Source organism: Danio aesculapii, chromosome 16 (genome assembly GCF_903798145.1).
Source record: "Danio aesculapii chromosome 16, fDanAes4.1, whole genome shotgun sequence".
In the NCBI taxonomy this organism is placed as follows: domain Eukaryota; kingdom Metazoa; phylum Chordata; class Actinopteri; order Cypriniformes; family Danionidae; genus Danio; species Danio aesculapii.
Genome location: NC_079450.1, coordinates 25,656,606 through 25,678,988, shown reverse-complemented (window position 1 = coordinate 25,678,988; position 22,383 = coordinate 25,656,606). Strand labels below are relative to the sequence as shown.

The following is a 22,383-nucleotide window of genomic DNA, read 5'->3' as shown; positions in this document are numbered from 1 at the left end:
CTTTTTAGTAAAACTGCTCTCTTATGGAATTAAGTTTTAAAATGTCAGCATCATTAGTCCAGTCTTCATTATAACATGATCCTTCAGAAATCATTTCAATATGATGATTTGCTGCTCAAAGAACATTTATTATTATTTTAAACATTTAAAACTGTTGGTCTACCTCAATTTTTTGAGAGAACTGTGCCATGCAGAACATTAAAATGCATTTACATTTACTGATCAAGGACACAGGGTAAAAAATTTTAATTACATTTTTTTATTTCAAATAAATGACATATTTTGAGCTTTCGTCTCATACAGGAATTCTAAAAGTATTTTTTAAGTTAAACTAAATATGCTTTGGTTAACATTTATTTTATTTCCATTCATTTCACAGAAGTTTAAAAGATATAAATGAGCATAAGATATTATTTTGATGTTATTAGATGTGATTGAGCTTTCTGCTCATACCAGAATCATAAAAGTCAAATGTATCATTTTCCACAAAACTACAAAGCAGGGTAAAAATTCAACAGTGATTATTATACAATCACATTAAACGGTGCTTAAATGTTAGCAGGTATTGGACGCGTTTAAAATTTCATTACCGATTGGTACCAAACACGATACTTTTGACAACCCTACTAATGATCTAGTATCAAGTGGTCAGAAAGAAAGAGTAAATCATATTAGAATGATTTCTGGAGGCTCACATGACAGAAGACTGGAGTAATGCTGCTGAAAATTCAACATTGAATATCACACAAATAAATGTAAAATTAAACTACATAAAATAAGAAAACAGTTGTTTTAAATTGTAATAATATTTCACAATTGCACTGTAATTTGAATCGAATAAATTCAGCCTTTGGGACGAGAATAGAATTTATATATTATAGTTTACAGAATTATAGTTGACCAAGTATTGTGGAGTCATTTCGGATAAAAAACAAACAAACATTTTATCAGTATTTTAAGGCCTGTGACTGTGTAAGCATTTTAAGTGAGTTTAAGTGAGTCGAAATAATTTGTGATGTCATTGGCCCATGAACATTTCTTGCTTGTTATAAAACTACATCATAACTGTAACAAGAGGCGATTCAATCATAACTTGATGTTATAACAGCTATTATAACATTATTTATCAATATATGAAACTTTTTGGATTCTCAGAAGCTAATGAAATTTAAAATGTAAAACAGGAAATGTGTCAGGACCATTGTTATGGTTTACATCCCTCAAAATGATCCATACAATGCATGACTTTACAAGTTTATTGTACTTTATTGTACATTATTTTATTTCTGTGCCCGAATACTGTTAAGACTCCTTCATTTACATCATTTTTGTATTTATCTATGCGGGGCGTCAGGGTAGCGCAGTGGGTAGCACGATCGCCTCACAGCAAGAAGGTCGCTGGTTCGAGCCTCGGCTGGGTCAGTTGGTATTTCTGTGTGGCGTTTGCATGTTCTCCCCGTGTTCGTGTGGGTTTCCTCCGGGTGCTCCAGTTTCCCCCACAAACCAAAGACATGCGGTATAGGTAAATTGAATTGACCGAAGTGTGTGTGTCTGTGTTAATGCAAGAGTGTATAGGTCTCTTTTTTTCTGCAGATGCGCTCCTCTAAAAAATCGTCCCATTCAATATAAATGCACAAATTATTTCAAATAGAGCTATTAAAGTTATTTGGTGAAATATCGCAATATACATTTAAGAAAATAAAAATCTCAACGTACAGTTGAAGTCAAAATTATTAGAATTTTAAACAGAGGGATAATTTCTTTCAGCACATTTCTAAACATAAAAATTTTAATAACTCATTTCTAATAACCGATTTATTTTATCTTTGCCATGATGACCGTAAATAATATTTGACTAGATATTTTTCAAGACATTTCTATACAGCTTATAGTGACATTTAAAGGCTTAACTCGGTTAATTAGGTTAACTAGGCAAGTTAGGGTAATAAGACAAGTTATTGTATAACGATGGTTTGTTCTGTAGACAATCGAAAACAAAAATAGCTTAAAGGGGCTAATAATTTTGATCTTAAAATGGCTTTTAAAAAATTTTAAACTGCTTTTATTCTAGCTGAAATAAAACAAATAAGACTTTCTCCAGAAGAAAAAATATCATCAGACATACTGTGAAAATTTCCTTGCTCTCTTAAACATAATTTGGGAAATATTTAAAAAAAGAAAAAAAAATTTAAAAGGGGATAATAAATTCTGACTTTAACTGTAAGTTTTTTTCCCAATATTGTACAGCTCTAATATATTATAGATATTATATATTTTATATTTTGTAAAACGCCATTTTTTTTTTTATATTTATGTAACCAAGTCTGATGGTTAAAATATAAGGGGTCACTAACTTTAACAATTTATTCACTGTTTTATTTTGTACATTTTACTGGACTAAAAAACAAAAAAGTTAAATATGTAAAAAATTCTAAGACAAACTCTTATCAGGTGCTTGTCATGGGAGGGGGGGAGGGGTTAAATAAAGCAATTTGAGCACAGTAAAACCCAATAAATGAAGAGAACTCAAACCAACTGTGTACTGTAAAACCTAATAACTTAAGGCAACTTTACCCGTTTGAGGAAACTGATTGCAACAAACCATTTGAGTTTAAAAAAAACTGATCTATACGAGTACTGTGAACTTACTCCATTTAAGTTGAGTAATGAGGTATTTAATTAACTCATTATCTTCAACACTGAGTTCAAAACTCTTTTCAGATGAGCAGAATTAACATTCTGTAAATTTTGAGTTAATTACACTCCTTTCATTTGATAAAGCTGACTGTTGGGTTTTACAGTGTGTTAACAAGGCAAGTTGGGGTAATTAGGCAAGTCATTGTATATAGTGGTTTGAACTGTAGACAATCAAAATAATATTGACCTTAAAATGGTAATGACAATAACGACATAAGACAAATAAGACTTTCTCCAGATGAACTGTTAAACTGTTAAAAATGTAAGAAATATACAAAAAAGAAAAAAAAAAATTGACAGAAGGGCAAATAATTTTGACTTCAACTTTATAAAACTCTTACTGAAACCAAACTTTTGACCAGTAGTGTAGAATGAATGTCTGAATGGCACAGATGAGAAGTTAGAAGAGAAAGCAGCATCAGATGCCTTCAAGCAACAATAAGCGCTCTGTGGGACTCTCTCTGGCAGCGCATGACACAATCACGTCTGTGTCTCTGAACTGGGCCAGAACCTGCAGCGCGCAGGAAAGGACACAGAGAGTGAGACTAAAACTGGGCCGAACACTAGTCACGACAGCCACTGGCAGCACATTCAGTCCAAGTCTGGACAGGGTCAGCTGACAGACACAGACAGACCCACACACACACACTGAGACACGCAGACACACACACACAGGCCCCTTCTCAGTCTCACATGCATCAAATATTAACAACCAATTAATAAGGCCTGGATAATGGGATGTTAACAACTCTGGACTGTGCTGACATTACTAACAAGTCTGTTCAACATGTTAGATACAGTACATTAAGATCTTTCCGGAGCTCAAAAGTGACATGGTGAATAAATATACAAAGGATCAGATGAACAAATGGGTAGAAAATGAGACCAGAAGAAAAAAGAAAAAGATTACTCATCATGTTTAAGTGTCTCAAGACTAGCATGTTAAATGAATGGAGTATTAAACATGACAGAAAAACATACTGAGCAAGAAATCCATGTATTTGTTTTATTACTAAACATCATGAATAAAAAATTAAGATGCTAAATAATGTGCAGCATTTAAAATAACTGCATTTTAATAATTTAAAATAACTGCACTTTAATCATTTTAATAACTGTATTTTAAATTAACTTAAAATAGCTGCATTTTAATAACTATATAGTAATTATTTAAATTACTGTATTTTAATAACTACATTTTAATCATTTAAAATAACTGCAATTTTATAACTGCCTTTTAATCATTTAAAGTAACTGCATTTTAATAACTGTATTTTAATCATTTAAAGTAACTGCATTTTAATAATTTAAAATAACTGCATTTTAATAACTGCATTTTAATAATTTAAAATAACAGCATTTTAATAATTTAAAATAACTGCATTTTAATGATTTATAGTAACTGCATTTTAAAAACTGCATTTTATTAACTGCATTTTACAAATTAAAATAACTACATTTTAATAACTGCATTTTAATAATTTAAAATAACTGCATTTTAATAACTGCATTTTAATAATTTAAAATAACTGCATTTTAATAACTGCATTTTAATAATTTAAAATAACTATTTTAATAATTTAAAATAACTGCATTTTAATAATTTAAAATAACTGTATTTTAATAATTTAAAATAACTGCATTTTAATGATTTATAGTAACTGCATTTTAAAAACTGCATTTTATTAACTGCATTTTACAAATTAAAATAACTACATTTTTATAACTGTATTTTAATAACTGCATTTTAATACTTTAAAATAACTACATTTTAATAACTACTTTTTAATCATTTAAAGTTACTGCATTTTAAAATAACTGCATTTTAATAACTACATAGTAATCATTTAAATTAACTGTATTTTAATAACTGCATTTTAATCATTTAAAATAACTGCATTTTTATAACTGCATTTTAATTCTTTTTCTTTTATATAATAATTTTTTTTAGGGATTTATCACCTTTATTATGAAAGGACATCAGAGATTTCAGACAGGAAAGTATTGGGAGCAGAAAGAGGGGAAGGATCAGCAAGGGACCTTGAGCCGGGAATCGAACTTGGGTCGCCGTGAGTGCTATATGTCGGCACACAGTACTACTAGGCTATTGGCGCTGACGCATTTTAATAATTTTAAATAATTGCATTTAAACTTTTAATTAAATAGTACATATGATAATAATTATTATCATCATCATACAAAAATTTTTCCATAAATAATAACTTACTAATTTCTCATTTTATTAGAATTGACCATAATTAATTATAATCATTTCACATTATTTATAGTTAACTATTTTTGAATTTGTAATTTCAATAATTAAATATGCTAACAACTTTATTACATTTTAATACTTCAGCTAGCAAAGACAACGGTTCTCATTTTAATTATTTGTGACATTTTAATGTGTTTTAATAATTTGAATACTTCAATGTCCCAGTGATATGACTAGTATTTCAGTTACCAAAGCACATCTTCATATATATATATATATATATATTTTTTCTATATATAATTATTTGCATTAGATGATTCATATTTTAATCTACCTGCATCTTTAGTCATTTTAAGATTGACCAAGACAACATTTTTAATTTTTAATAAAATTAGAAGTATATGTACAGTAATATTTTAGCTTTAGTAGATATTTAGCCATATAAAGTTAATAATGAGATTACCATGTAATAATGAGAGAACTTAGAAATGCAGTTAATCAATATAGCCAAATAAATCCTGGCAAAAAACGATATACAATCAGGTCAAAATAACTAAAAGTAGACACAAAGTAGAAACTACATTAATCACCTCTGCGTCAAGTAAAACTAGTAGCTTTCTTATAATGACATTTCCCATATATAAACAGCAGAACTTGCTAATAAGCTGATTATGGCAGAATACAGAAGCCCTCTCTCGCGCTGTCTGGCCCCAAAATGATCCTGATTGTGTCTAGATGAAGAACTAGATTACAGTCCGGGTCCCGTTAAAGCAACCGGCAACTTTACTGCACGACCACTTCTCTCTAGAATTCACTTCTTCGACCAGAACCAGGCTTAACTCACCCAAAGACTCAATTATTAGCTTATAGTCGTCTGGATTCATATGAAGTCAGAGGGTCCCAACAACTTTTTGTGCCCCAGTCTAAAGCCCCTCTCTCCCGCTGTCTGTCTGGCTCTCTCTCTCTCTCTCTCTCTCTACCCGCGGGGCCACTGGCACAGCTGGCATCATTACGCACCCATCTGATGCCATCTTCATACAAGCACACGCAGAAGAGCGGAATATCATCCCCTTACCTTTGCACGGAGGAATGAGGAAATGTCTCCGTGAGTCTGCGGAGAGTCGCGCCGCCGCCGCTGCTGATCCGCCGGGATGACCTGGATTTCACCGCGCACTCGACGGCGTAAAAATAATCAGGCGCACAGCGGCGAGTGAAGCGGGCGGCGGAGACACGAGCGCACGCGCTCATGGAGGACACATGAAGACATTTCAAAATAAGAGACTTAATGTGAGTCTTCAAAAGAAGAGTTTCACATACTAAAATAATGTTGGTCGTTTGAATGTTGCTTCAGTTTCTTATTAAGTGAGTTAATTAGAATTTTTAGGTGAATTTTTAAAAAAACCGAGGGCGGACTTTGGGGGCCTCAAAACACTCTCTTTCTCTGTAGATATTTTTTAGCTCTAGATTTAATCTCGGGTTTTTTTTTTTTTTCGTTTTTTTTTTTTTTGTAAATAAACTAAGTGGAACCTTTATCTTCTCAATGTAAAATTAAATACAATCAATTCACATGTAAAAAAAAAAAAAGTTCACAAACTAACTATGTACAGTTAATTGGCCATATTTGTGGTTAGATTTAATATTTGCATGTGCAGTAGAATAGGAAAGTTACATTATTCATGGGGTCTCCAGTTTTGAAAAGAAGTAATAACGTTAAAATAGTAATGGTTACAAACATATTTTACAACATATAATAAACAATTTATGAAAGAGCTATATGATTAATAGGCTTCTCGCAATTGTTCGGGGCCCTCGTATACCCAAGGGCCCTAAGTGGCTTACCTCGCTTATTGGCTTATAAGACAACAGTTCACGTTTTAATTTCAGTTCTGTATAAATATGTATTTTCACTTCATTTGAATACTTTAATATGCCAGTGATATGTCATTTTCAAAACAAGACTTCCTTCAAAATAAGAATTTTAAAATAGTGTTGCTTCAGTTAAGTTGAATTTTGTTAAATTGGTGCATTTTTAAAAGAATATTTATAATTAACAAATTTTTGAGTTCATAATTTTAAGGCAACAGTTCACATTTTTATTCTAATTCTTAGTACGATTTCATATTTTCATTCAAAATAAGAGTTTTACATGATAAAATAATGTTTGTCGATTGTTTCGTAACATTTGCTCCAGTTTCAAGATATAAATATGCTTTATACATAAGGTTTTATGATTGAAGATATAAGAATGATAAAATATAACTGTTTCCCAGTGATGAGTTGCAGCTGGAAGGGCATCCGCTGTGTCAAACATATGCTGGATAAGTTGGCGGTTCATTCTGCTGTGGCAACGCCAGATGAATAAAGAGACTAATTAATGAATGAATGAAAATATAGCACACTGCAGTTTAAATTTCTTACATTTTTATATAATTATAGAAATTGTTTATCCTATTGTGTTTTTACACGTCCAGTCTTTCCATTTATTAATTTCTCTCTTCTCGAAACCTGAATCACAGCAGTGACATTTAAGCGTTTTCTTAGAGCGCCCCCTACCTGAATATACGCTGTATATACCGATATCGTTTTACCGAGTTTTAGTAAAAAAACAAACAAACAAACAAAGGAATGAATTACTATTGTATTTTTAAAGCCCTTCGCTTTCTAAAAAAATCCTAAATCACAAAAAAACAAATAAAGCGGTTATTTTTCATTGTGAAGATGGCTGTGATATGTGGAATTAGCTTTCTGTTTAAATTTAAGTAATTTAGGTTTTTGTTTTATTATTATTAATTTCATTATTATATTTTTTATTTTCCCTATGGAAGTGTAGCTAAAGGGTGCATGACACATTTGTAGCAAAATCATTATATACTGTAAAACAGAGATGATAGAACACAACACTAACTCAAACAACACTGAGGTCTGCTGACAAAGCATCTTTAAAAACTCAGCTAGTAAAACCTGGAATCAGATGAACAAGAGAATGAGCAACAGGGACACTTCTGTCAGCTAAAAACAGCAAACCGAGGCTCCAGTTGAAGTCAGAATTATTAGCCCTGCTGTTAAATAATTTTTCAGATATTTTGTTTCCCAATTTCTTTTAACAAAGAGATTTTTTTCAACATTTCTAAACAAAATAGTTTTAAAAACTCACACTGATTTCTTTTATCTTTGCCATGATGCCAGTAAATAATATTTGACTAGATGTTTTTCAAGATACTAGTATTCAGCTTGAAGTGACATTTAATGGCTCAACCAGGTTAAGTAGGGTTAATTAAGTTAGAGTATTTAGGCAAGTCATTGTATAACAATGTTTTTTTCTAAAGCCAATTGAAAAAAAAAAAAAACATTGCTTAAGGGGTCAAAAAATATTGGCCTTAAAAAGATTTTTTTTATTTATTTATTTTTTTATCAAAAACTACTTTTATTTTAGCTGAAATAAAACAAATAAGATTCTCTCCAGAAGAAAAAAAATTAGGAAATACTGTGAAAAATTCCCTGCTCGGTTAATCATCATTGGGGAAATATTTGAAAAAGAAAATTCACAGGAGGTCTAATAATTTTGACTTCAACTGTGTATAGGCTCAACAGAACTGGACAATTCAAGGTTGTAATTGGAACAAAAGAATTTCTGCTGCAGCATTCAGAAGTGGTTAGGAAGGTGTAACAGAGTTTGAAATATTTTTTACACTTTTTAAGCTTCTCAGTACTGAGCTTTTTTACACATTGTAGCCCACCTTAGTGTTGCTGCTGACCATCTCCATCCTTTTGTAACCACACTGTCTTCATCCTTCACAGTCACCAGATCTCAATCCAATAGAGCGGTGGTTCAAAAACCAATACGATGATAAACGAAATTCATGATGCTCAAAATAAGCTATAATAATCTTTAATAGTTTATTTACAGCAATTAAAATAAATAAATAAGTAAACCTATGCTAAACTACGTTCACCATTAAGTTAACAACAATCTAACAGAGGCGAAACATGTTTTGTTTTGTGTAAAATATGAATTCATTTTCATTCATGCCCTTTGCTGTTTTTGTTCAGACTTAGACTGAGCTTTAGGCATTAGAGCAAATATTCACCAAAAATATAAGCATATTGTGCATAAAAACTAACAACTGGATTTAACAACAACAAAAACAGTCTGCTAGGGGTTGTTTTTATGGCATGTGGGGTCATTTAGGATTTTAAGCGAGAGTTTTAGATTTATTGCCATATCAGCTTCTCTGCCTATTTCATGGCAAAACAGAAACAAATTTACAAAAACTTAATAAATAACTCTTAAATAAAACTCTTAAATAATGTTTAATAAAAAGGTTTATACAAAAAAAAAACATCAACAACAATAAATAATACATAGAATATGTGAGAAATCTTAAACTGTTTTTTAAACTTTACTTTTGATAATAAATAATAATAATAATAATAATAATAATAATAATAACAATAAAATGAAATCCCCAATTTCTGAAGGATTCACATTTAAAAATAATGCCTTTAAATTCTCTCCAGAGAAAAATAGTCTGATTTTAGGATTTTTAATAGTTAAAATCATTAAAAAAATCTTCTGAAACACTGAAATAGAGCACTTAAGGATGTGTGGAAACGGAAGATTCACAACTGTGTGATGTCAATATGCATGAAAATCTTCTGGGTGATGTTTCCAGCCTCTTACCGAATCTATTCCACAAATAATTAATGCAGTTCAGTAAACAAAAAGGGGCCCAAGTTGGGACTAGTAGGCGTACCTAAATAAGTATGAGCGTATATATTTCCTCTGTGAACAAAACAAAATAAATCTGTAACACATTTTTATGGACAACCTGTGTGCATGTTTGTTTCAAACCTGATGACACGACGATACCAACACACACTTTTTAAATTCAGTCATAGCTTTATTTTACCTCTAGATGGCACAAGGCCCAAATATACAACACTCTCCCTCTATCTCAGTCCTAAGGAGAAGTGTGAGAGTCAGCAATGCAAACCCAGACTCTCCAAACCGAGACCTCTCTCTCCAGTTCTACTGTGCAAAACAGAGTCTTCTACCATCTCACAACCAGAACCCGAGCGGAGCGGGATCTAGATTAGTGTAGTCTCAGTCAATGAAACACAGACATATTAGATACAGTGTAAGAGTGTCTCTTTTCCCTCCAGAGACGGTTTAAAGCTCAGAATCATCCCATCAGCGTCCAGTCACCATCCTCATGGAGATCCAGTCTGGTCCAGCTCATCCGTTAAATAAATCCAGAGCCCGGCTCAAGTAGCTTAACGTGAGGGTGGGTGAGTAGTGAAGGGGGCTCATGAGACTCCGATATTAGTGTACAAGTCTGTGCTGGTGTGTGTGTGTTCATCACGTGCGTCTACGTGTCCTCTTTTGGGGGCTAATGTGGTCGTGCCTGGCCCAACAACTTCAGCCTGGCTTGGTCGATCACATCCAGCAGGTTCTTGGCGTCTACGGCGAGCGCGTGCGCAGCTGTTAGCATCTGTTTCTTGTAGTCCTGCTGTAGGCTTGTCATGACGTACTGCTGGGCCAACTTCATCTTATTTATCAGCTCAGCCAAATCTGAATTTAGAAGCTTCTGGGCCATTTCGATCTGAGCAGATGGAACATGAGTAAGTTAGTCAAGCTGGTGGGCACAAAACTGAGTATATGACTATTGGTATTTTGAGGCTAGTGTGTGAACTTGTTTACCTCTCTGTGCGTGTGAGCTGGTAATAAAGGTATGGTCTCATCCACTGTGGCCAACAGTGTTCTCAGTGCTAATCCCACTTCCTGAAACATTTTGAAAGAACATAGATCACAAAAATGCTACAAAAATGGTTGTCATTATCAGTGTTGGGTAAGTTCATCTTAAAAAGTATTTGATTATAACTACATAATTATGTTGGCTTGAGAAAGCCAACAAATTGTTATCCTATTAAAACATATTATTGTTATTCCGTCTTTTCAGACTAATTCTATCTCCTCACGGGGCTTTAATGCTACAAGCCCCAAATTTGCCCAAAAGCTGCGCTCTACATTAGATTTGGTTTATTTTTCTTTTCAGATTTATCAGACTTATAGGTTTTCAATAAATCATTTTTAAGCATTATATTTTTCAAAATATTGACTTAAAGGTTCAAGACACCCCCTGGAGTACTTTTTTTGAGATTTGAACAGATTTGTGTGTGTTGAGCATCAGTTAAAACAACGTTACCACCTGTCAGCTTTAATAGGGTATATGCCGAGTGTGTTTCCCATACTGATAAACTTCCGGTGACCTGTTATTGTGAGTTTTTTTCCATTTTATACGGTTCCTTTTACAGCATCGATGTTGTAATATAATTCAAATACAATCAGTTAAACAGACTTTGGCATTCATTTACTTGCTCAAGCGTAAAACGAGACAAAATGCCGTTTGCTCGCACATGCCCGTCAGAATCGGCAGGCTAGCGCAGAAGCTCCATTGAATATACTGGGGTAAAATAAATACTCATATTATAAAGACATGGTAAGGAAAATGTTATTTAATAAAGTGCTTCTTGTACAATCTGAGACCCACTTTATTTCGGATATCACTTAGCCAGTGGAGATCGCTGATTTTTTAAGAAAACAGACCCTTAAACGTGCCGATTATGCATTGACATACAATTCACCGGAAACGATTAACCCAGGTTACTGGCAAATTAAAAGTCCTATTAGCATGCTTCGGCATACACCCCATTGTGGGGAAAACTGAATAATTTTAAGCTTTTGTCGGCTAATTTCATTTTCGGGTTTAAAACAATTTTTGAGGCAGGATCATAATCTGTGATGTAGTGCGAATCTGCTAGTGGAGTGATGACTTGTCAGTTTCTCATTATTATTCATAGCAGAGTTTTCTTATCCTATGAGAAGACCCTGCCTTAATTACTCATGAGAGCATGTGCTTTCCGAAGGCAAGGCAGACCTGCCGAGCTGTGAGACCCAATGACTGGTATTTTCTTAAACCTCTGACCCTTCTCATACAGAAATGATCTTAAGACTTTCAAAGTCGAGAAAAGAAACTAAAACCATTATCAAAACAACAACAAAAAAACCTGATCCAAAAAAAAAAAAGATTTTGTTTGCTAAAGTTTTCAACGTCAGATCATATGCATGTAAATGTAGTAAATGCGCAGTGGAAGTGGAATAGCAGACTTTGGCAAACAAAAAACATTGTATGATTACAGCTGAACAACTGAAGTCACATGAAACATTAATATGAATAATAGATTTTTGGTTCCATTTTTCAACCCTTGGTGTCTGTGGAGGTCAGAGAGCTCTTGCATTTCATCTAAAATATCTTCATTTGTGTTCCAAAGATGAATGAATGTCTTAGAGGTTTGGAACAACATGAGTAAATGATGATAATATGCTCAATTGTGGATGAATATCCCCTTTAAAATCATCAACAAAAACATTTTTAGTGACTATATAGTAAACATATAGCATTTTTCTCAGTTTGTGTTGTACCTTCACCATGGGCACGTATTCTTCAGGTGGTGCAGGCTGGATTTTACTGGACATCTCAATGACTGCCTTCACCAGTCCTGTCACATTTTCATACACTTTATCGTTGGAGCGATCCAAGTTTGCCGTTGGGGGTGGATTGATCTCCTGAGGCTGAATCTAGACACAAACATAAATAAGTATTTTAAATGATGCATTAATTACGATTCCTATGCATATAAACAAAGGATTTAGGATGAAGGTTTGTGTTATTGAGTCCATGTTATGTGATGATGAAGTGAGAGGTTTGTGTTATGGAACTAATTTGACACTAGATGGCAGCACAAGCAACTACTGAGACCCGTCACTACATTCAATATGAGCAGATTCAACCTCAGTCTGCACTGATTGATTTGAGTACAAATGTGACATGATGACAAAACGAATGGGCAAAAAAAAAATCCCACATAAAAAAATATTTACAAACTAATAACAGAATCTCTACTAGTTTGCACTACAACAAGCCCAAACTAAAATAAACAAAAAGAAAAAGAATCTGGCAAGCTGTTTTAGCTGTTAATCTATAAAATATACTAGTATCTATTTCCATGCAACACATACTTATTTAGATATTAGCATCTTTTTACAACGTTCATTTCCAAGATGTAAAATAAGTCTCTGATGTCACCAGAGTGAGTATGTGAAATTGCAGCTCAAATAAAACTTTAGAACTCTTTAAAACTGCCCCTTTAAGGCTATGATCCTAATTGTGCTGTTTTGGTGACTGTCTCTTTAAATTTAAATGAGATTATGCTCCCAGCCTTCTTTTCAAATGTGTCAGCATAGCGGCAAACAGGAATAATGTTCTATATGCTAATGAGAGAGAGAGAGAGATCATCACTAATGGGCGGGGCTTTCCTCCTCTGATGACATGTGCAAAGGGAGTTTTTAATCAAGTCTGATTATCAAAAATAAAATTTATACGTTTTTTACCATTAAAATCTGGTTATTTTAACCCACATTTTTCAACACAACTGTATTTAAACCCCTTATACAATAGATTTTTGCATAACAGGTCCCCTTTAAGTACTAATACATATTTAATATTTACATTTCTTTTCTCTGTACTAGGACTTTTTCGTTAGATGCAAGTATTAGTCCTTAGATACTAATAATTTAATAATTATATGCTAGTACTTATTTAGTAGTAACTAGTAATTACTATTACATGTCCATTTTTGTCAATTTTTGTCAATGACTTAAGGAATCTCACTGAGATATAAACTATTGAGTTTTGATTAGCATGTGTTCCAATTGCCATTAGTGCATATTATTAACTAATATATGAATAATAATAATAATAGTAGTTATTCTGTTTTCGAACGCAATTACTCCAATAACTAGTATCAGTTATTAATAGAAAGTAGTCTAATCTTACTGCATTTTTTTACTTGACTTATGTTAGGACTACTTCGAAATACCCCAGTACACTTTAAGTAAAATGTTTACTAATAACATTTCTGTATAGATTTAATGGACATTAGCAGTTCATTAATACGTACACTGCCTTTCCAAGTTTTAGGAACAACAAATAATAACTCGACTTCTACAGTAGTCGATCATTTGGTATCAGAAGTGGCTTATATGAAAGGCAGAGACCTCTGGATTACGCTTATTACCAAAATAAAATCTGATCATGCCTTGATTTTTAATGATTTAATTAGGACAGTAAGGTCTGACTTTGCTTAGACAAAAGCCTTGTAACTTAACAGAAATAACGTACAGTATAGAATATAAAGTCATGGTGCAGTGAAAAAGAGTTAATATTGTGTATGACTCCCATGAACTTGGACGACTGCATCCATACATCTCTGCAATGACTCAAATAACTTATTAATAAAGTCATCTGGAATGGCAAAGAAAGCGTTCTTGGAGGACTCCCAGAGTTCATCAAGATTCTTTGGATTCATCTTCAATGTCCATCTTACTCCAGACATGCTCAATAATGTACATGTCTGGTGACTGGGCTGGCCAATCCTGAAGCACCTTGACCTTATTTGTTTTCAGGAACTGTGATGTGGAGGCTGAAGTATGAGAAGGAGTGATATCATCCTGCTGAAGAATTTGCCCTCTCCGGTGGTTTGTCATATAATGGGCAGCACAAATGTCCTTATACCTCAGGCTGTTGATGTTGCCTTCCACTCAGCAGATCTCTCACACGTCCCATTCCTTAATGTAACCGCAAACCATGATTTTTCCATGACTTTTCTGTGAGAATCTTGGGTCCATGTGGGCTCTAATAGGTCTTCTGCAGTATTTGATATGATTACAGTTCAACAGATCTAATAAATAGAAATAAATCTACCTTCTGCCACTTTTCCAAATGATCAACAAGAAGTTATTATTTGTTACTCTTAAAATTGGGATCGACGACAAGACTTTTGTCAGGTAGTGTACAATTATATGACAAATAATTATTAGCACCTTAATAAATTATTAGATTATTAGTAGAACGAGTAACTACTGAATTATTAAAAACGAGTGTCTATTTAGAAGTATGAAGTACGAGTATCTAATGATCAAGTGTTATAGGTACCGGTTTTCTAGTATCTAAATAATAAGCATTAGTAGCTAATTAATTAATAATAAAAGATACTTGGAAAAAAAGGTATAGTAGCATGAAATTAGATACTGGTATGATTTCTAGATTAAATGTTAAAACTGCTTGACAAAGGGTTGTGCACAGTGATAAGATCCACACAGTGGTAGTTCAGTTTAGTGGATAATTAAGTTATGATTGTAAATGATATGGCTGAGTAATGACATAGCAACTGGTTAAAGAGGGGCACAAACACAGACAGAAACACACGACTGAGTCTACAGGTGGTCTTACCCTCCAGGGCTACCAGTGCAAAAACAGTGCAACAGAGGAAGGGCAGAACAAGAGAATATAGTGCAGAGAGAGAGAAAGAGAGAAACAAAGAGATTAATAAATACAACTTCACATACGCATGCTGCAACGAAGGAAGAAGGAAACAGCTGGCGGTCACAATAGCGTTCTGTGTGCAAGTCAATGTAAAATAAATATACTCAACATAATGTGTAGCATACTGATACAGAGATTTTGAAATTAGGATGTTAATTAGTTGTACAATAAAATCTTTAAAGTGAAAGTTAAACTGTTTTTCATGAAATAGAATAGTATTTTTGAGTAAAGTTCTAAGATAAGACAATAAGAAATATCTACTAAACAAAAATTGACCACAAAATTACAGTATGCATCAAAACTGTGTGATAGACGCACCATTACACCCCTGATGTATATCTATTACCGCTTTTACACTAGTACGGTATGGTACAATCTGGCAAGGCCACTGCAGTTTGGTACAGTTTAAAGTGGTATTATCACTACAGTTGCGCTGCCTCTACTGTCATGACATCATAGTAAACGCAACATGAACCAATGCGTCAAACAAACCAACTCACAACACAGAGGCAGTAGATGCTGCAGATAGAATAGTGTTCTTCAACAGTATCTGCTGCTGACCATTTGAATATAGTGGTTTCGGTGTCTCTTTTAGCAAATTCAATAACACTGGTAGTGACATTTTGTCACCTTGGAATTATAAGGTTCTCTCTGCGTTCTGAATGATTTTGAGCTATTGAGATTCAAAGTTTTTGCATTCCATTAAGCAAACAGAATGTGTGAAACATTTGTTTTTAAAATAAAGTCTTAAAATGTAAACAACTTATAAAAAACATCCCATAATGTAAATAAGTTGTCATTTAATTAGAATGAGTCAATTTTTGACAAAAAAGTCAGATAGAAACTTATAATTCTAAGGTGACGGTTTGTCTTGGACCAATCAGTGATCAGCAGTGTGCATAAGCAAAGACTGTAGAATACACAAGACATGTCACTCGTATAGTGATATATTTGAATAGGGAAAAGTATAACGGTCAATATGGCGAATGAAGCCCCGCCTTCTAGTACAGGAGCCAATCACTGATCGCTATAGTTCGGACCAGACGTGAGTTTCTGCAGATTTTGTGTGATTCCAACATTTAGAAATGAAACTAAAGACACAGTTGTTGTTTAATTTTATTAGTGATTCCTAATATGAAATTTAATCATAAGCTTAGCAAGCAGCTAAGGAGAATTTTATGTGTCCCCATTCAAATGCCCAGGAGGCATTTCAAAGATGGCCACCAAGTAAAATGACTTGCCTTAAAGGGACTTTGGCATAAATCACATTTTGTTAATGGTATGGCTCACTTGGAACCTCATCTTACTGTGATGGTACTAAAAAAGTACTAGGTTCGGAACACAGTGGAAAAGACTACAAAAGTGAGCCATCCCAAACCACACTTAATAATACAATGGAAAAGCATTTAATACTTCTTTTTTTTTTTTGTCAGTGCACAGAATAAGAAATAATATTGTACTTTTTATTAATATCTAATATCTAGAGTACAGTCAGCTATATCGTTACTGTGAAGCAGTTCTATATGCCAGGTCTGCCCAAGCTTTTTCTTATGAAGTGCCAAAAAACAAATATCATTGCGAGCCGTGGGCCGAAGGTAAATATATAGTTAACTATATGACATTAAGGTTGGCATGGGTAATTTCCCAATTTATTTCCAAATATTTCAAAATGAATAGAAAACATTACTTTGAATTGTATTAGATAATGCAGTATAGCTTTTTAAAATGATAACTTATTGCAATTAAACCATAAACAATCACATTGATAACACAGTGGAGTTCAGGGCTGAATACACCAGTCAAGCAGAATTTGCCTTTGCTTTGATTTGCTCACCGAAGTCTTTTCATCGTCCTCTAAGGTGACAGTATGTGCATTTAGACAAAATCTGATTAATTTACATCATTTAATTGAAACTTTTCATTTCAGTTACCTTTTAACAGTTATACAAACAAAGTGTTGCATTAAATTTGAATTGACAATCTCTAACCCATCGCCATCATTCTACCTCTTCTCAGATTGAATGGCAGGCCAAATTAAAGGTTATCAGGGGCTAACTTTGGACCACGGGCCCTAGTTTGGGCATCTCTGATCTAAGCTATTTAAGAAAATCTCAACAACAACATCAAATTGGGCCTTTCAATAAATTCCAAGAAATCTAATGTTAATTTGTAATTATTTAAAATGTTTTGATGAATCAAAATATGCTGTTTCCTGCTGACTTGCTTCATGCTCACATATTTTGATACTAACCTCTTCTTACAAATTCATACAAACTTGCCACCTTGTAAAATTAAAACACTTTAGCATGAGATCACCTTTAAAACCCTTATCCAAACGTATTGAAGCAACACCAACATGTTTGTTGAGTGTTTTTTATGGGACCTTTAAATAAGCATTTTCTCCTGGCCAACAAACATCCACCCACAGGTAAAAGCTCACACACTCCATTCAAATGCACATGGTTTTCTAATCATATTTTCCATTCTGCTTTGCATTTCTGCTGTTGTTTGTGACCCACAGCATCAGGAAAATGTGCTGCAATGGAAACTGCCTGGGCTCTCGGTGTGCAGGGATCTTTTTTATGAGAGACCCCGCTGAACAATTGTGCGTGTGCGTGTGTGTGTGTGTGTGTGCGTGTATTTGAAAAGAGGTTTTCAGGAATGAGGATGATTTTAATGAGGCTTGGCAAACAGCATCTGTTGGCATGCTAACTGCTCCTGAAGGCGACCCGTGAGTGCAGATGCTAATCTTACCAGCCTCTCAGAGTGTGTGTGTGTGTGTTTCAAACTTTATGTGGTTTAAAAACAGCACGCATTGGTTTATGTAAAGTTACAGATGCACAATGGTCATTTGAAGCTGTAAAAAAGCTAAGTTTAGATAATTCTGGTACCTTGACGCCTTCATTGTAGCTCTCGGTAGGGTTGAGGCCAGAGACTCCTGCTGCGTGGCTTGGAGCTCCGGGACGAGGGGGCTTTTTAGGAGGGGCTGCATGCTCTGTGGGTGACAAGAAAAAGACATGTCTGTAGGTCAACCTGCAGTGAAAAGAGCTAACATCAGAAAAAGACATTTTCAAGAGGCCCAAATTGATACTTTCATACGCTGACAGCAGAGAAGTATGTACTGTAGACTGACATTCAAACGTTTCAGATCACTTTGATTTGTTTTCTTTTTGAATGAATAGAGATAAAAAGAAAAACATCATATGACAACAAACAGATGGAAAATGTAAACCAACTGTACTCAAGCAAAAGTACCATCACTTTCCAAAAATGTGTGAATGTACTGCGAGGAGAAAGAAAGTGTAAAGAAGAGTAAAGAAATAGCTTTAAAAGCATTAATCTACTGTAAGTTAGTAGTTGTCAGTAGCATTAACTGACACTCATCAAGTACTCATTAGTACTTTTACTTTTTAACATGCCAGTCTGCTGATTTTCCTCTACTATCTTTAGCCAATCACATTGATGAATAAAATACAATTTTACAAAGTAAATTAAAAGACAACTGAAGCAAAATAAAAGTAGTTACACAAAGGGAATATAAGCAGTTACAAAAATCAGAGCAAGTTAAAGCACTTCAGAAACTACTGAGTAAAAAAGCATTAATCTAATGTAAAATTACTTAGTAAGTCAATAAAAAGCAAGTAAAACAGAGTAAAAATCACTTTGAAAAAAATATTTAAGTAAACTTTAGTACACTTACTCTATGTATTATATATACAGTACATTATATATAAGACAATTTTACTGAATTCCAGGCTGCAGATTCCCTACTATTTTTCCCTTGTCAACTGAATCGATGGATACAATACAGAAGCATAAAAACTTTACTTAAATACTTATACTAATACTTTGTTAAAGTACGTGAGGATTGTGTAATTATATTATTTTGCACTTTACTACCCATTATTATTACCCTCTTATTATTACCCCTGACTGATAAATGTTTCTTGAGAAGTAAATGAGCATGTTATAATGACTTCTGAAGCATTGTGTGAATATGAAGATGGGAAAAATGCCTGATGATTATTCAACTTTGAACCAATTAATACATAAAATGTAAAAATATATGAAATAGGTAACAGTAATTTAAAATTGCAATAGTATTTTATAACATTACTGCTTTTAAAAATAAACAGCCTTGGTGAACATAAATAAAACATACCGACTCCAAACTCGCCATTTACACAGAACTCATTTTTCCATTCCAATGCACTTTTTTAAAATAGTTTTTGTATGCAAATGCACTTGACGGACAGCTGTGACCCCTATACTAACATCTTGTGAATTTGCCACCCCTAGCACATGAGGACCATGTTTTTAAGATGCTTTGTTGACTTGTCGAATTGTAATTTATACACACACAGTGCTGCTCATCACTGTCAGTTGCAAAGCAGTTGACCAATCAGAAGAACTTGGAGGCGGAGTAAAGTTTATTGGACACTGAATTCGAAATTATCGCATGTTAAAAAATAAATTCGATCTAACGTTGTGTCAATCATATTGACACACTGCCTCTGAAACTTTCGTCTGTCATAAAAAAATTCAAACGGCGGTTGTTTTTTTCTGCTTTTCACACCCAAAAAGCATTTTGAGAGGTATTTTGATAGTTCAGAGCCACAGTACAAGCGAAAAGCTAAATACAGAATGCCGTCACTTGAGCCACAGATAACTTTATGACAATCACAGTGCATAAAATAAAGACAGAATGTGGCGGACAGTTCAAAACCCCTATATGCTGGATTCAGAGACTGGTGCACCCTGATGCTGTTTGGTTTAGTGTGTGTGTCCATTCATTTGACGTACTGCTCATTATAATAGAAAGCATGGTCTGCTTTCGGTCCGTTAATTATCAATATAATGTAGATACCAATAATATAAAGTCTATATGTACTGCCAGTCTCTGTTCAAGATTTGTTTACGTACGTGAATGTGTGAAATATCACAAGCAATGTATCAAAATCCCACTGATTTCCTGAAATAAACTTTGTATTTCAGGATAATCCAGTGCAGCTTTTTGATAATAAGCCGAATTCTCTTTCCTCTGCAGTAGGCCTATTGGATTAGCTATGCACTACTAAGGAGAAGAGAGGAGAGGAGAAATCACTGCTTCAGCTGACTCTGAAATGTTTTGTGTTTTTCCATTATGGATTAATTAATACGCATCGGACTGAGTGTGCAAGGGTTTGTTTACATGACGAACTTTTCGCATATGAATACGAAAAAAAAAACACATTCGAAAATTTCGGACTTCAGTGTGCAAAGCTTCTGTGTACAGTAGCAACTAGCAAGTGGGCATGACAACACGTTTTAGAAGCAAAGACGTGTTCTATGTGAATGGCCCCTAAGAACATAAAACGACATGTCACATAAATAGAATTGGCCCAGAACTCACCTGCTTTCCCTATAGGTTGGTAGATGTGCTGGTTTCCAGTCTGCAAAGCAAAAACACAGTTAAAAATATGCAGGAGCCAAGACAGACTGTGCCATGTGTGTTGTTGTGGTCTGGGTGGGGAGCAGCTTGGATGCCTGGCATGCCAACACACACACATACACATCTGCCAAGACCACAGAGAATCAAAGAGGACGGCCCAATGGGACGGGACAGACATTCAAAACCACTGCAGTAGACAAACAAGCTCTAGAGCAGCTGTGAAGATCTGCTTGCAAAGATCCAGATCATCACACGCATGAAAAACACTCAAAAACTAATAGACATCTGCGCTGGTTCTGCATTAACATAACAAGTGGGAGTGCAGAGCAGATTGGGTTTCTTGAGTGTCCACTGCTGGTTGTTTCCACACAAAAGGGCCCTTGTCCTTGGTCTCTCATCTGATTTTTTTTTTGATAGATATCCAGCTATGATAGACATTTCAGCACCTTCAAGCTTATAAAAGCCACTATGGCAAAACAAATGCACATGAAAATATTCCATGCTGAGATTCCAATAGTATTCACACTTTATTTTGATGGTCCGTTTGTTGAAATTAAGTTACATTGCAACTAATTCTCATAAGATTAGAAGTAGACTGATATGGGGTTAGGGTTAGTGTAAGTTGACATGTACTTTCAAAGTTTCTTATAGTCATTTAAATGTCTTCTGAAGGAGCAGTATCAACAGATCATAAGCAGACAGTCTACTAATGCTCAAATGGACCATCAAAATAAAGTGTTACCTCCAATAGTCTGAGTCTACTGTTAAAAAAGTCTCTGTTTTGCATGTTTTTACATTAAAATGAGGATTTATTGTAATTATAATAATAAAAAATTTGTTATTAAATTATTATTTAAAAAGTAACACAGACTATCCAAGTCTTTTTTTGCAGATGTTCAACCTTTCTATTTTGATCAATCTCAAATTATGATATTCAGGTTGATGATGAGATGTCTACCTCATTTTTTCCAACAACGCCATAGAATGCCACAAAAATGGGTGAAAAAATGTTAAATCGTGTAATATATTAAATAATAATGACCTTTATTTAACCAGTTAAGTCAATTGAGACCCAGTTCTCATTTACAATGACAATCTGGCCAAGAGGAAACATAAAAAGCAGATACAAAGCAGCAGTGACACAATACAATAACAATTTTACAAAAGCAGAAAATAACATATCAAATCGAGGAAAAACTTTAAACAGGCACAGTGTTCTTGTACTATTAACTGGACTGGATTTTAAAGGAAGATAGTGGAATAAAAGTGTTAAAGTAAAAATAAAATGAAACTTGAAGTGATCATACTTCATTTTATTATATTTAAAATGGCAAACAAAATGTGATCCTTAAAATCTGTACAAAATATTTCTTGTTTTAAATATGAACAATATGTCAGTTTTTTGGTTTAAAAAAAGTATCATTATTTGGTCTAGAAGTAATAGTTAAATTTTTATTGGTTTCTTTTTTCATTAGAAAATTATCTGTATATCTCTTTTAATTAGATGATTTTGGACCCCCACTGTAACTATATGTTGATGTGTTTCACAGAGGCATTTCACATTTGTCAGTCTCCCACCGAAAACAATTTAAGTG

The 22,383-nt window shown here is 33.7% G+C and overlaps 2 protein-coding genes across 13 annotated transcripts in view; both read right to left on the bottom strand.

The window, feature by feature from the left end:
• Nucleotides 1-6,076, bottom strand: part of ldlrad4b (low density lipoprotein receptor class A domain containing 4b) — a 103,150-nt gene extending 97,074 nt beyond the window's left edge. The window contains exon 1 of the mRNA XM_056475783.1: nt 5,988-6,076. The gene's annotated coding sequence lies outside the window, so the exon portion shown is untranslated. The remainder of the gene's footprint in view (nt 1-5,987) is intronic.
• Nucleotides 6,077-9,792: 3,716 nt separating this feature from the next.
• Nucleotides 9,793-22,383, bottom strand: part of ptk2ab (protein tyrosine kinase 2ab) — a 119,718-nt gene continuing 107,127 nt past the window's right edge. For all 12 annotated transcript variants that reach the window (XM_056475855.1, XM_056475850.1, XM_056475849.1 and 9 more), the window contains 5 exons: nt 20,750-20,789; nt 18,249-18,352; nt 12,396-12,551; nt 10,614-10,694; nt 9,793-10,515 (listed from right to left, as the gene is read on the bottom strand). In XM_056475855.1, coding sequence (XP_056331830.1) covers nt 10,303-10,515; nt 10,614-10,694; nt 12,396-12,551; nt 18,249-18,352; nt 20,750-20,789 — 594 coding nt within the window. In that variant the 3' untranslated portion in view covers nt 9,793-10,302. The remainder of the gene's footprint in view (nt 10,516-10,613; nt 10,695-12,395; nt 12,552-18,248; nt 18,353-20,749; nt 20,790-22,383) is intronic.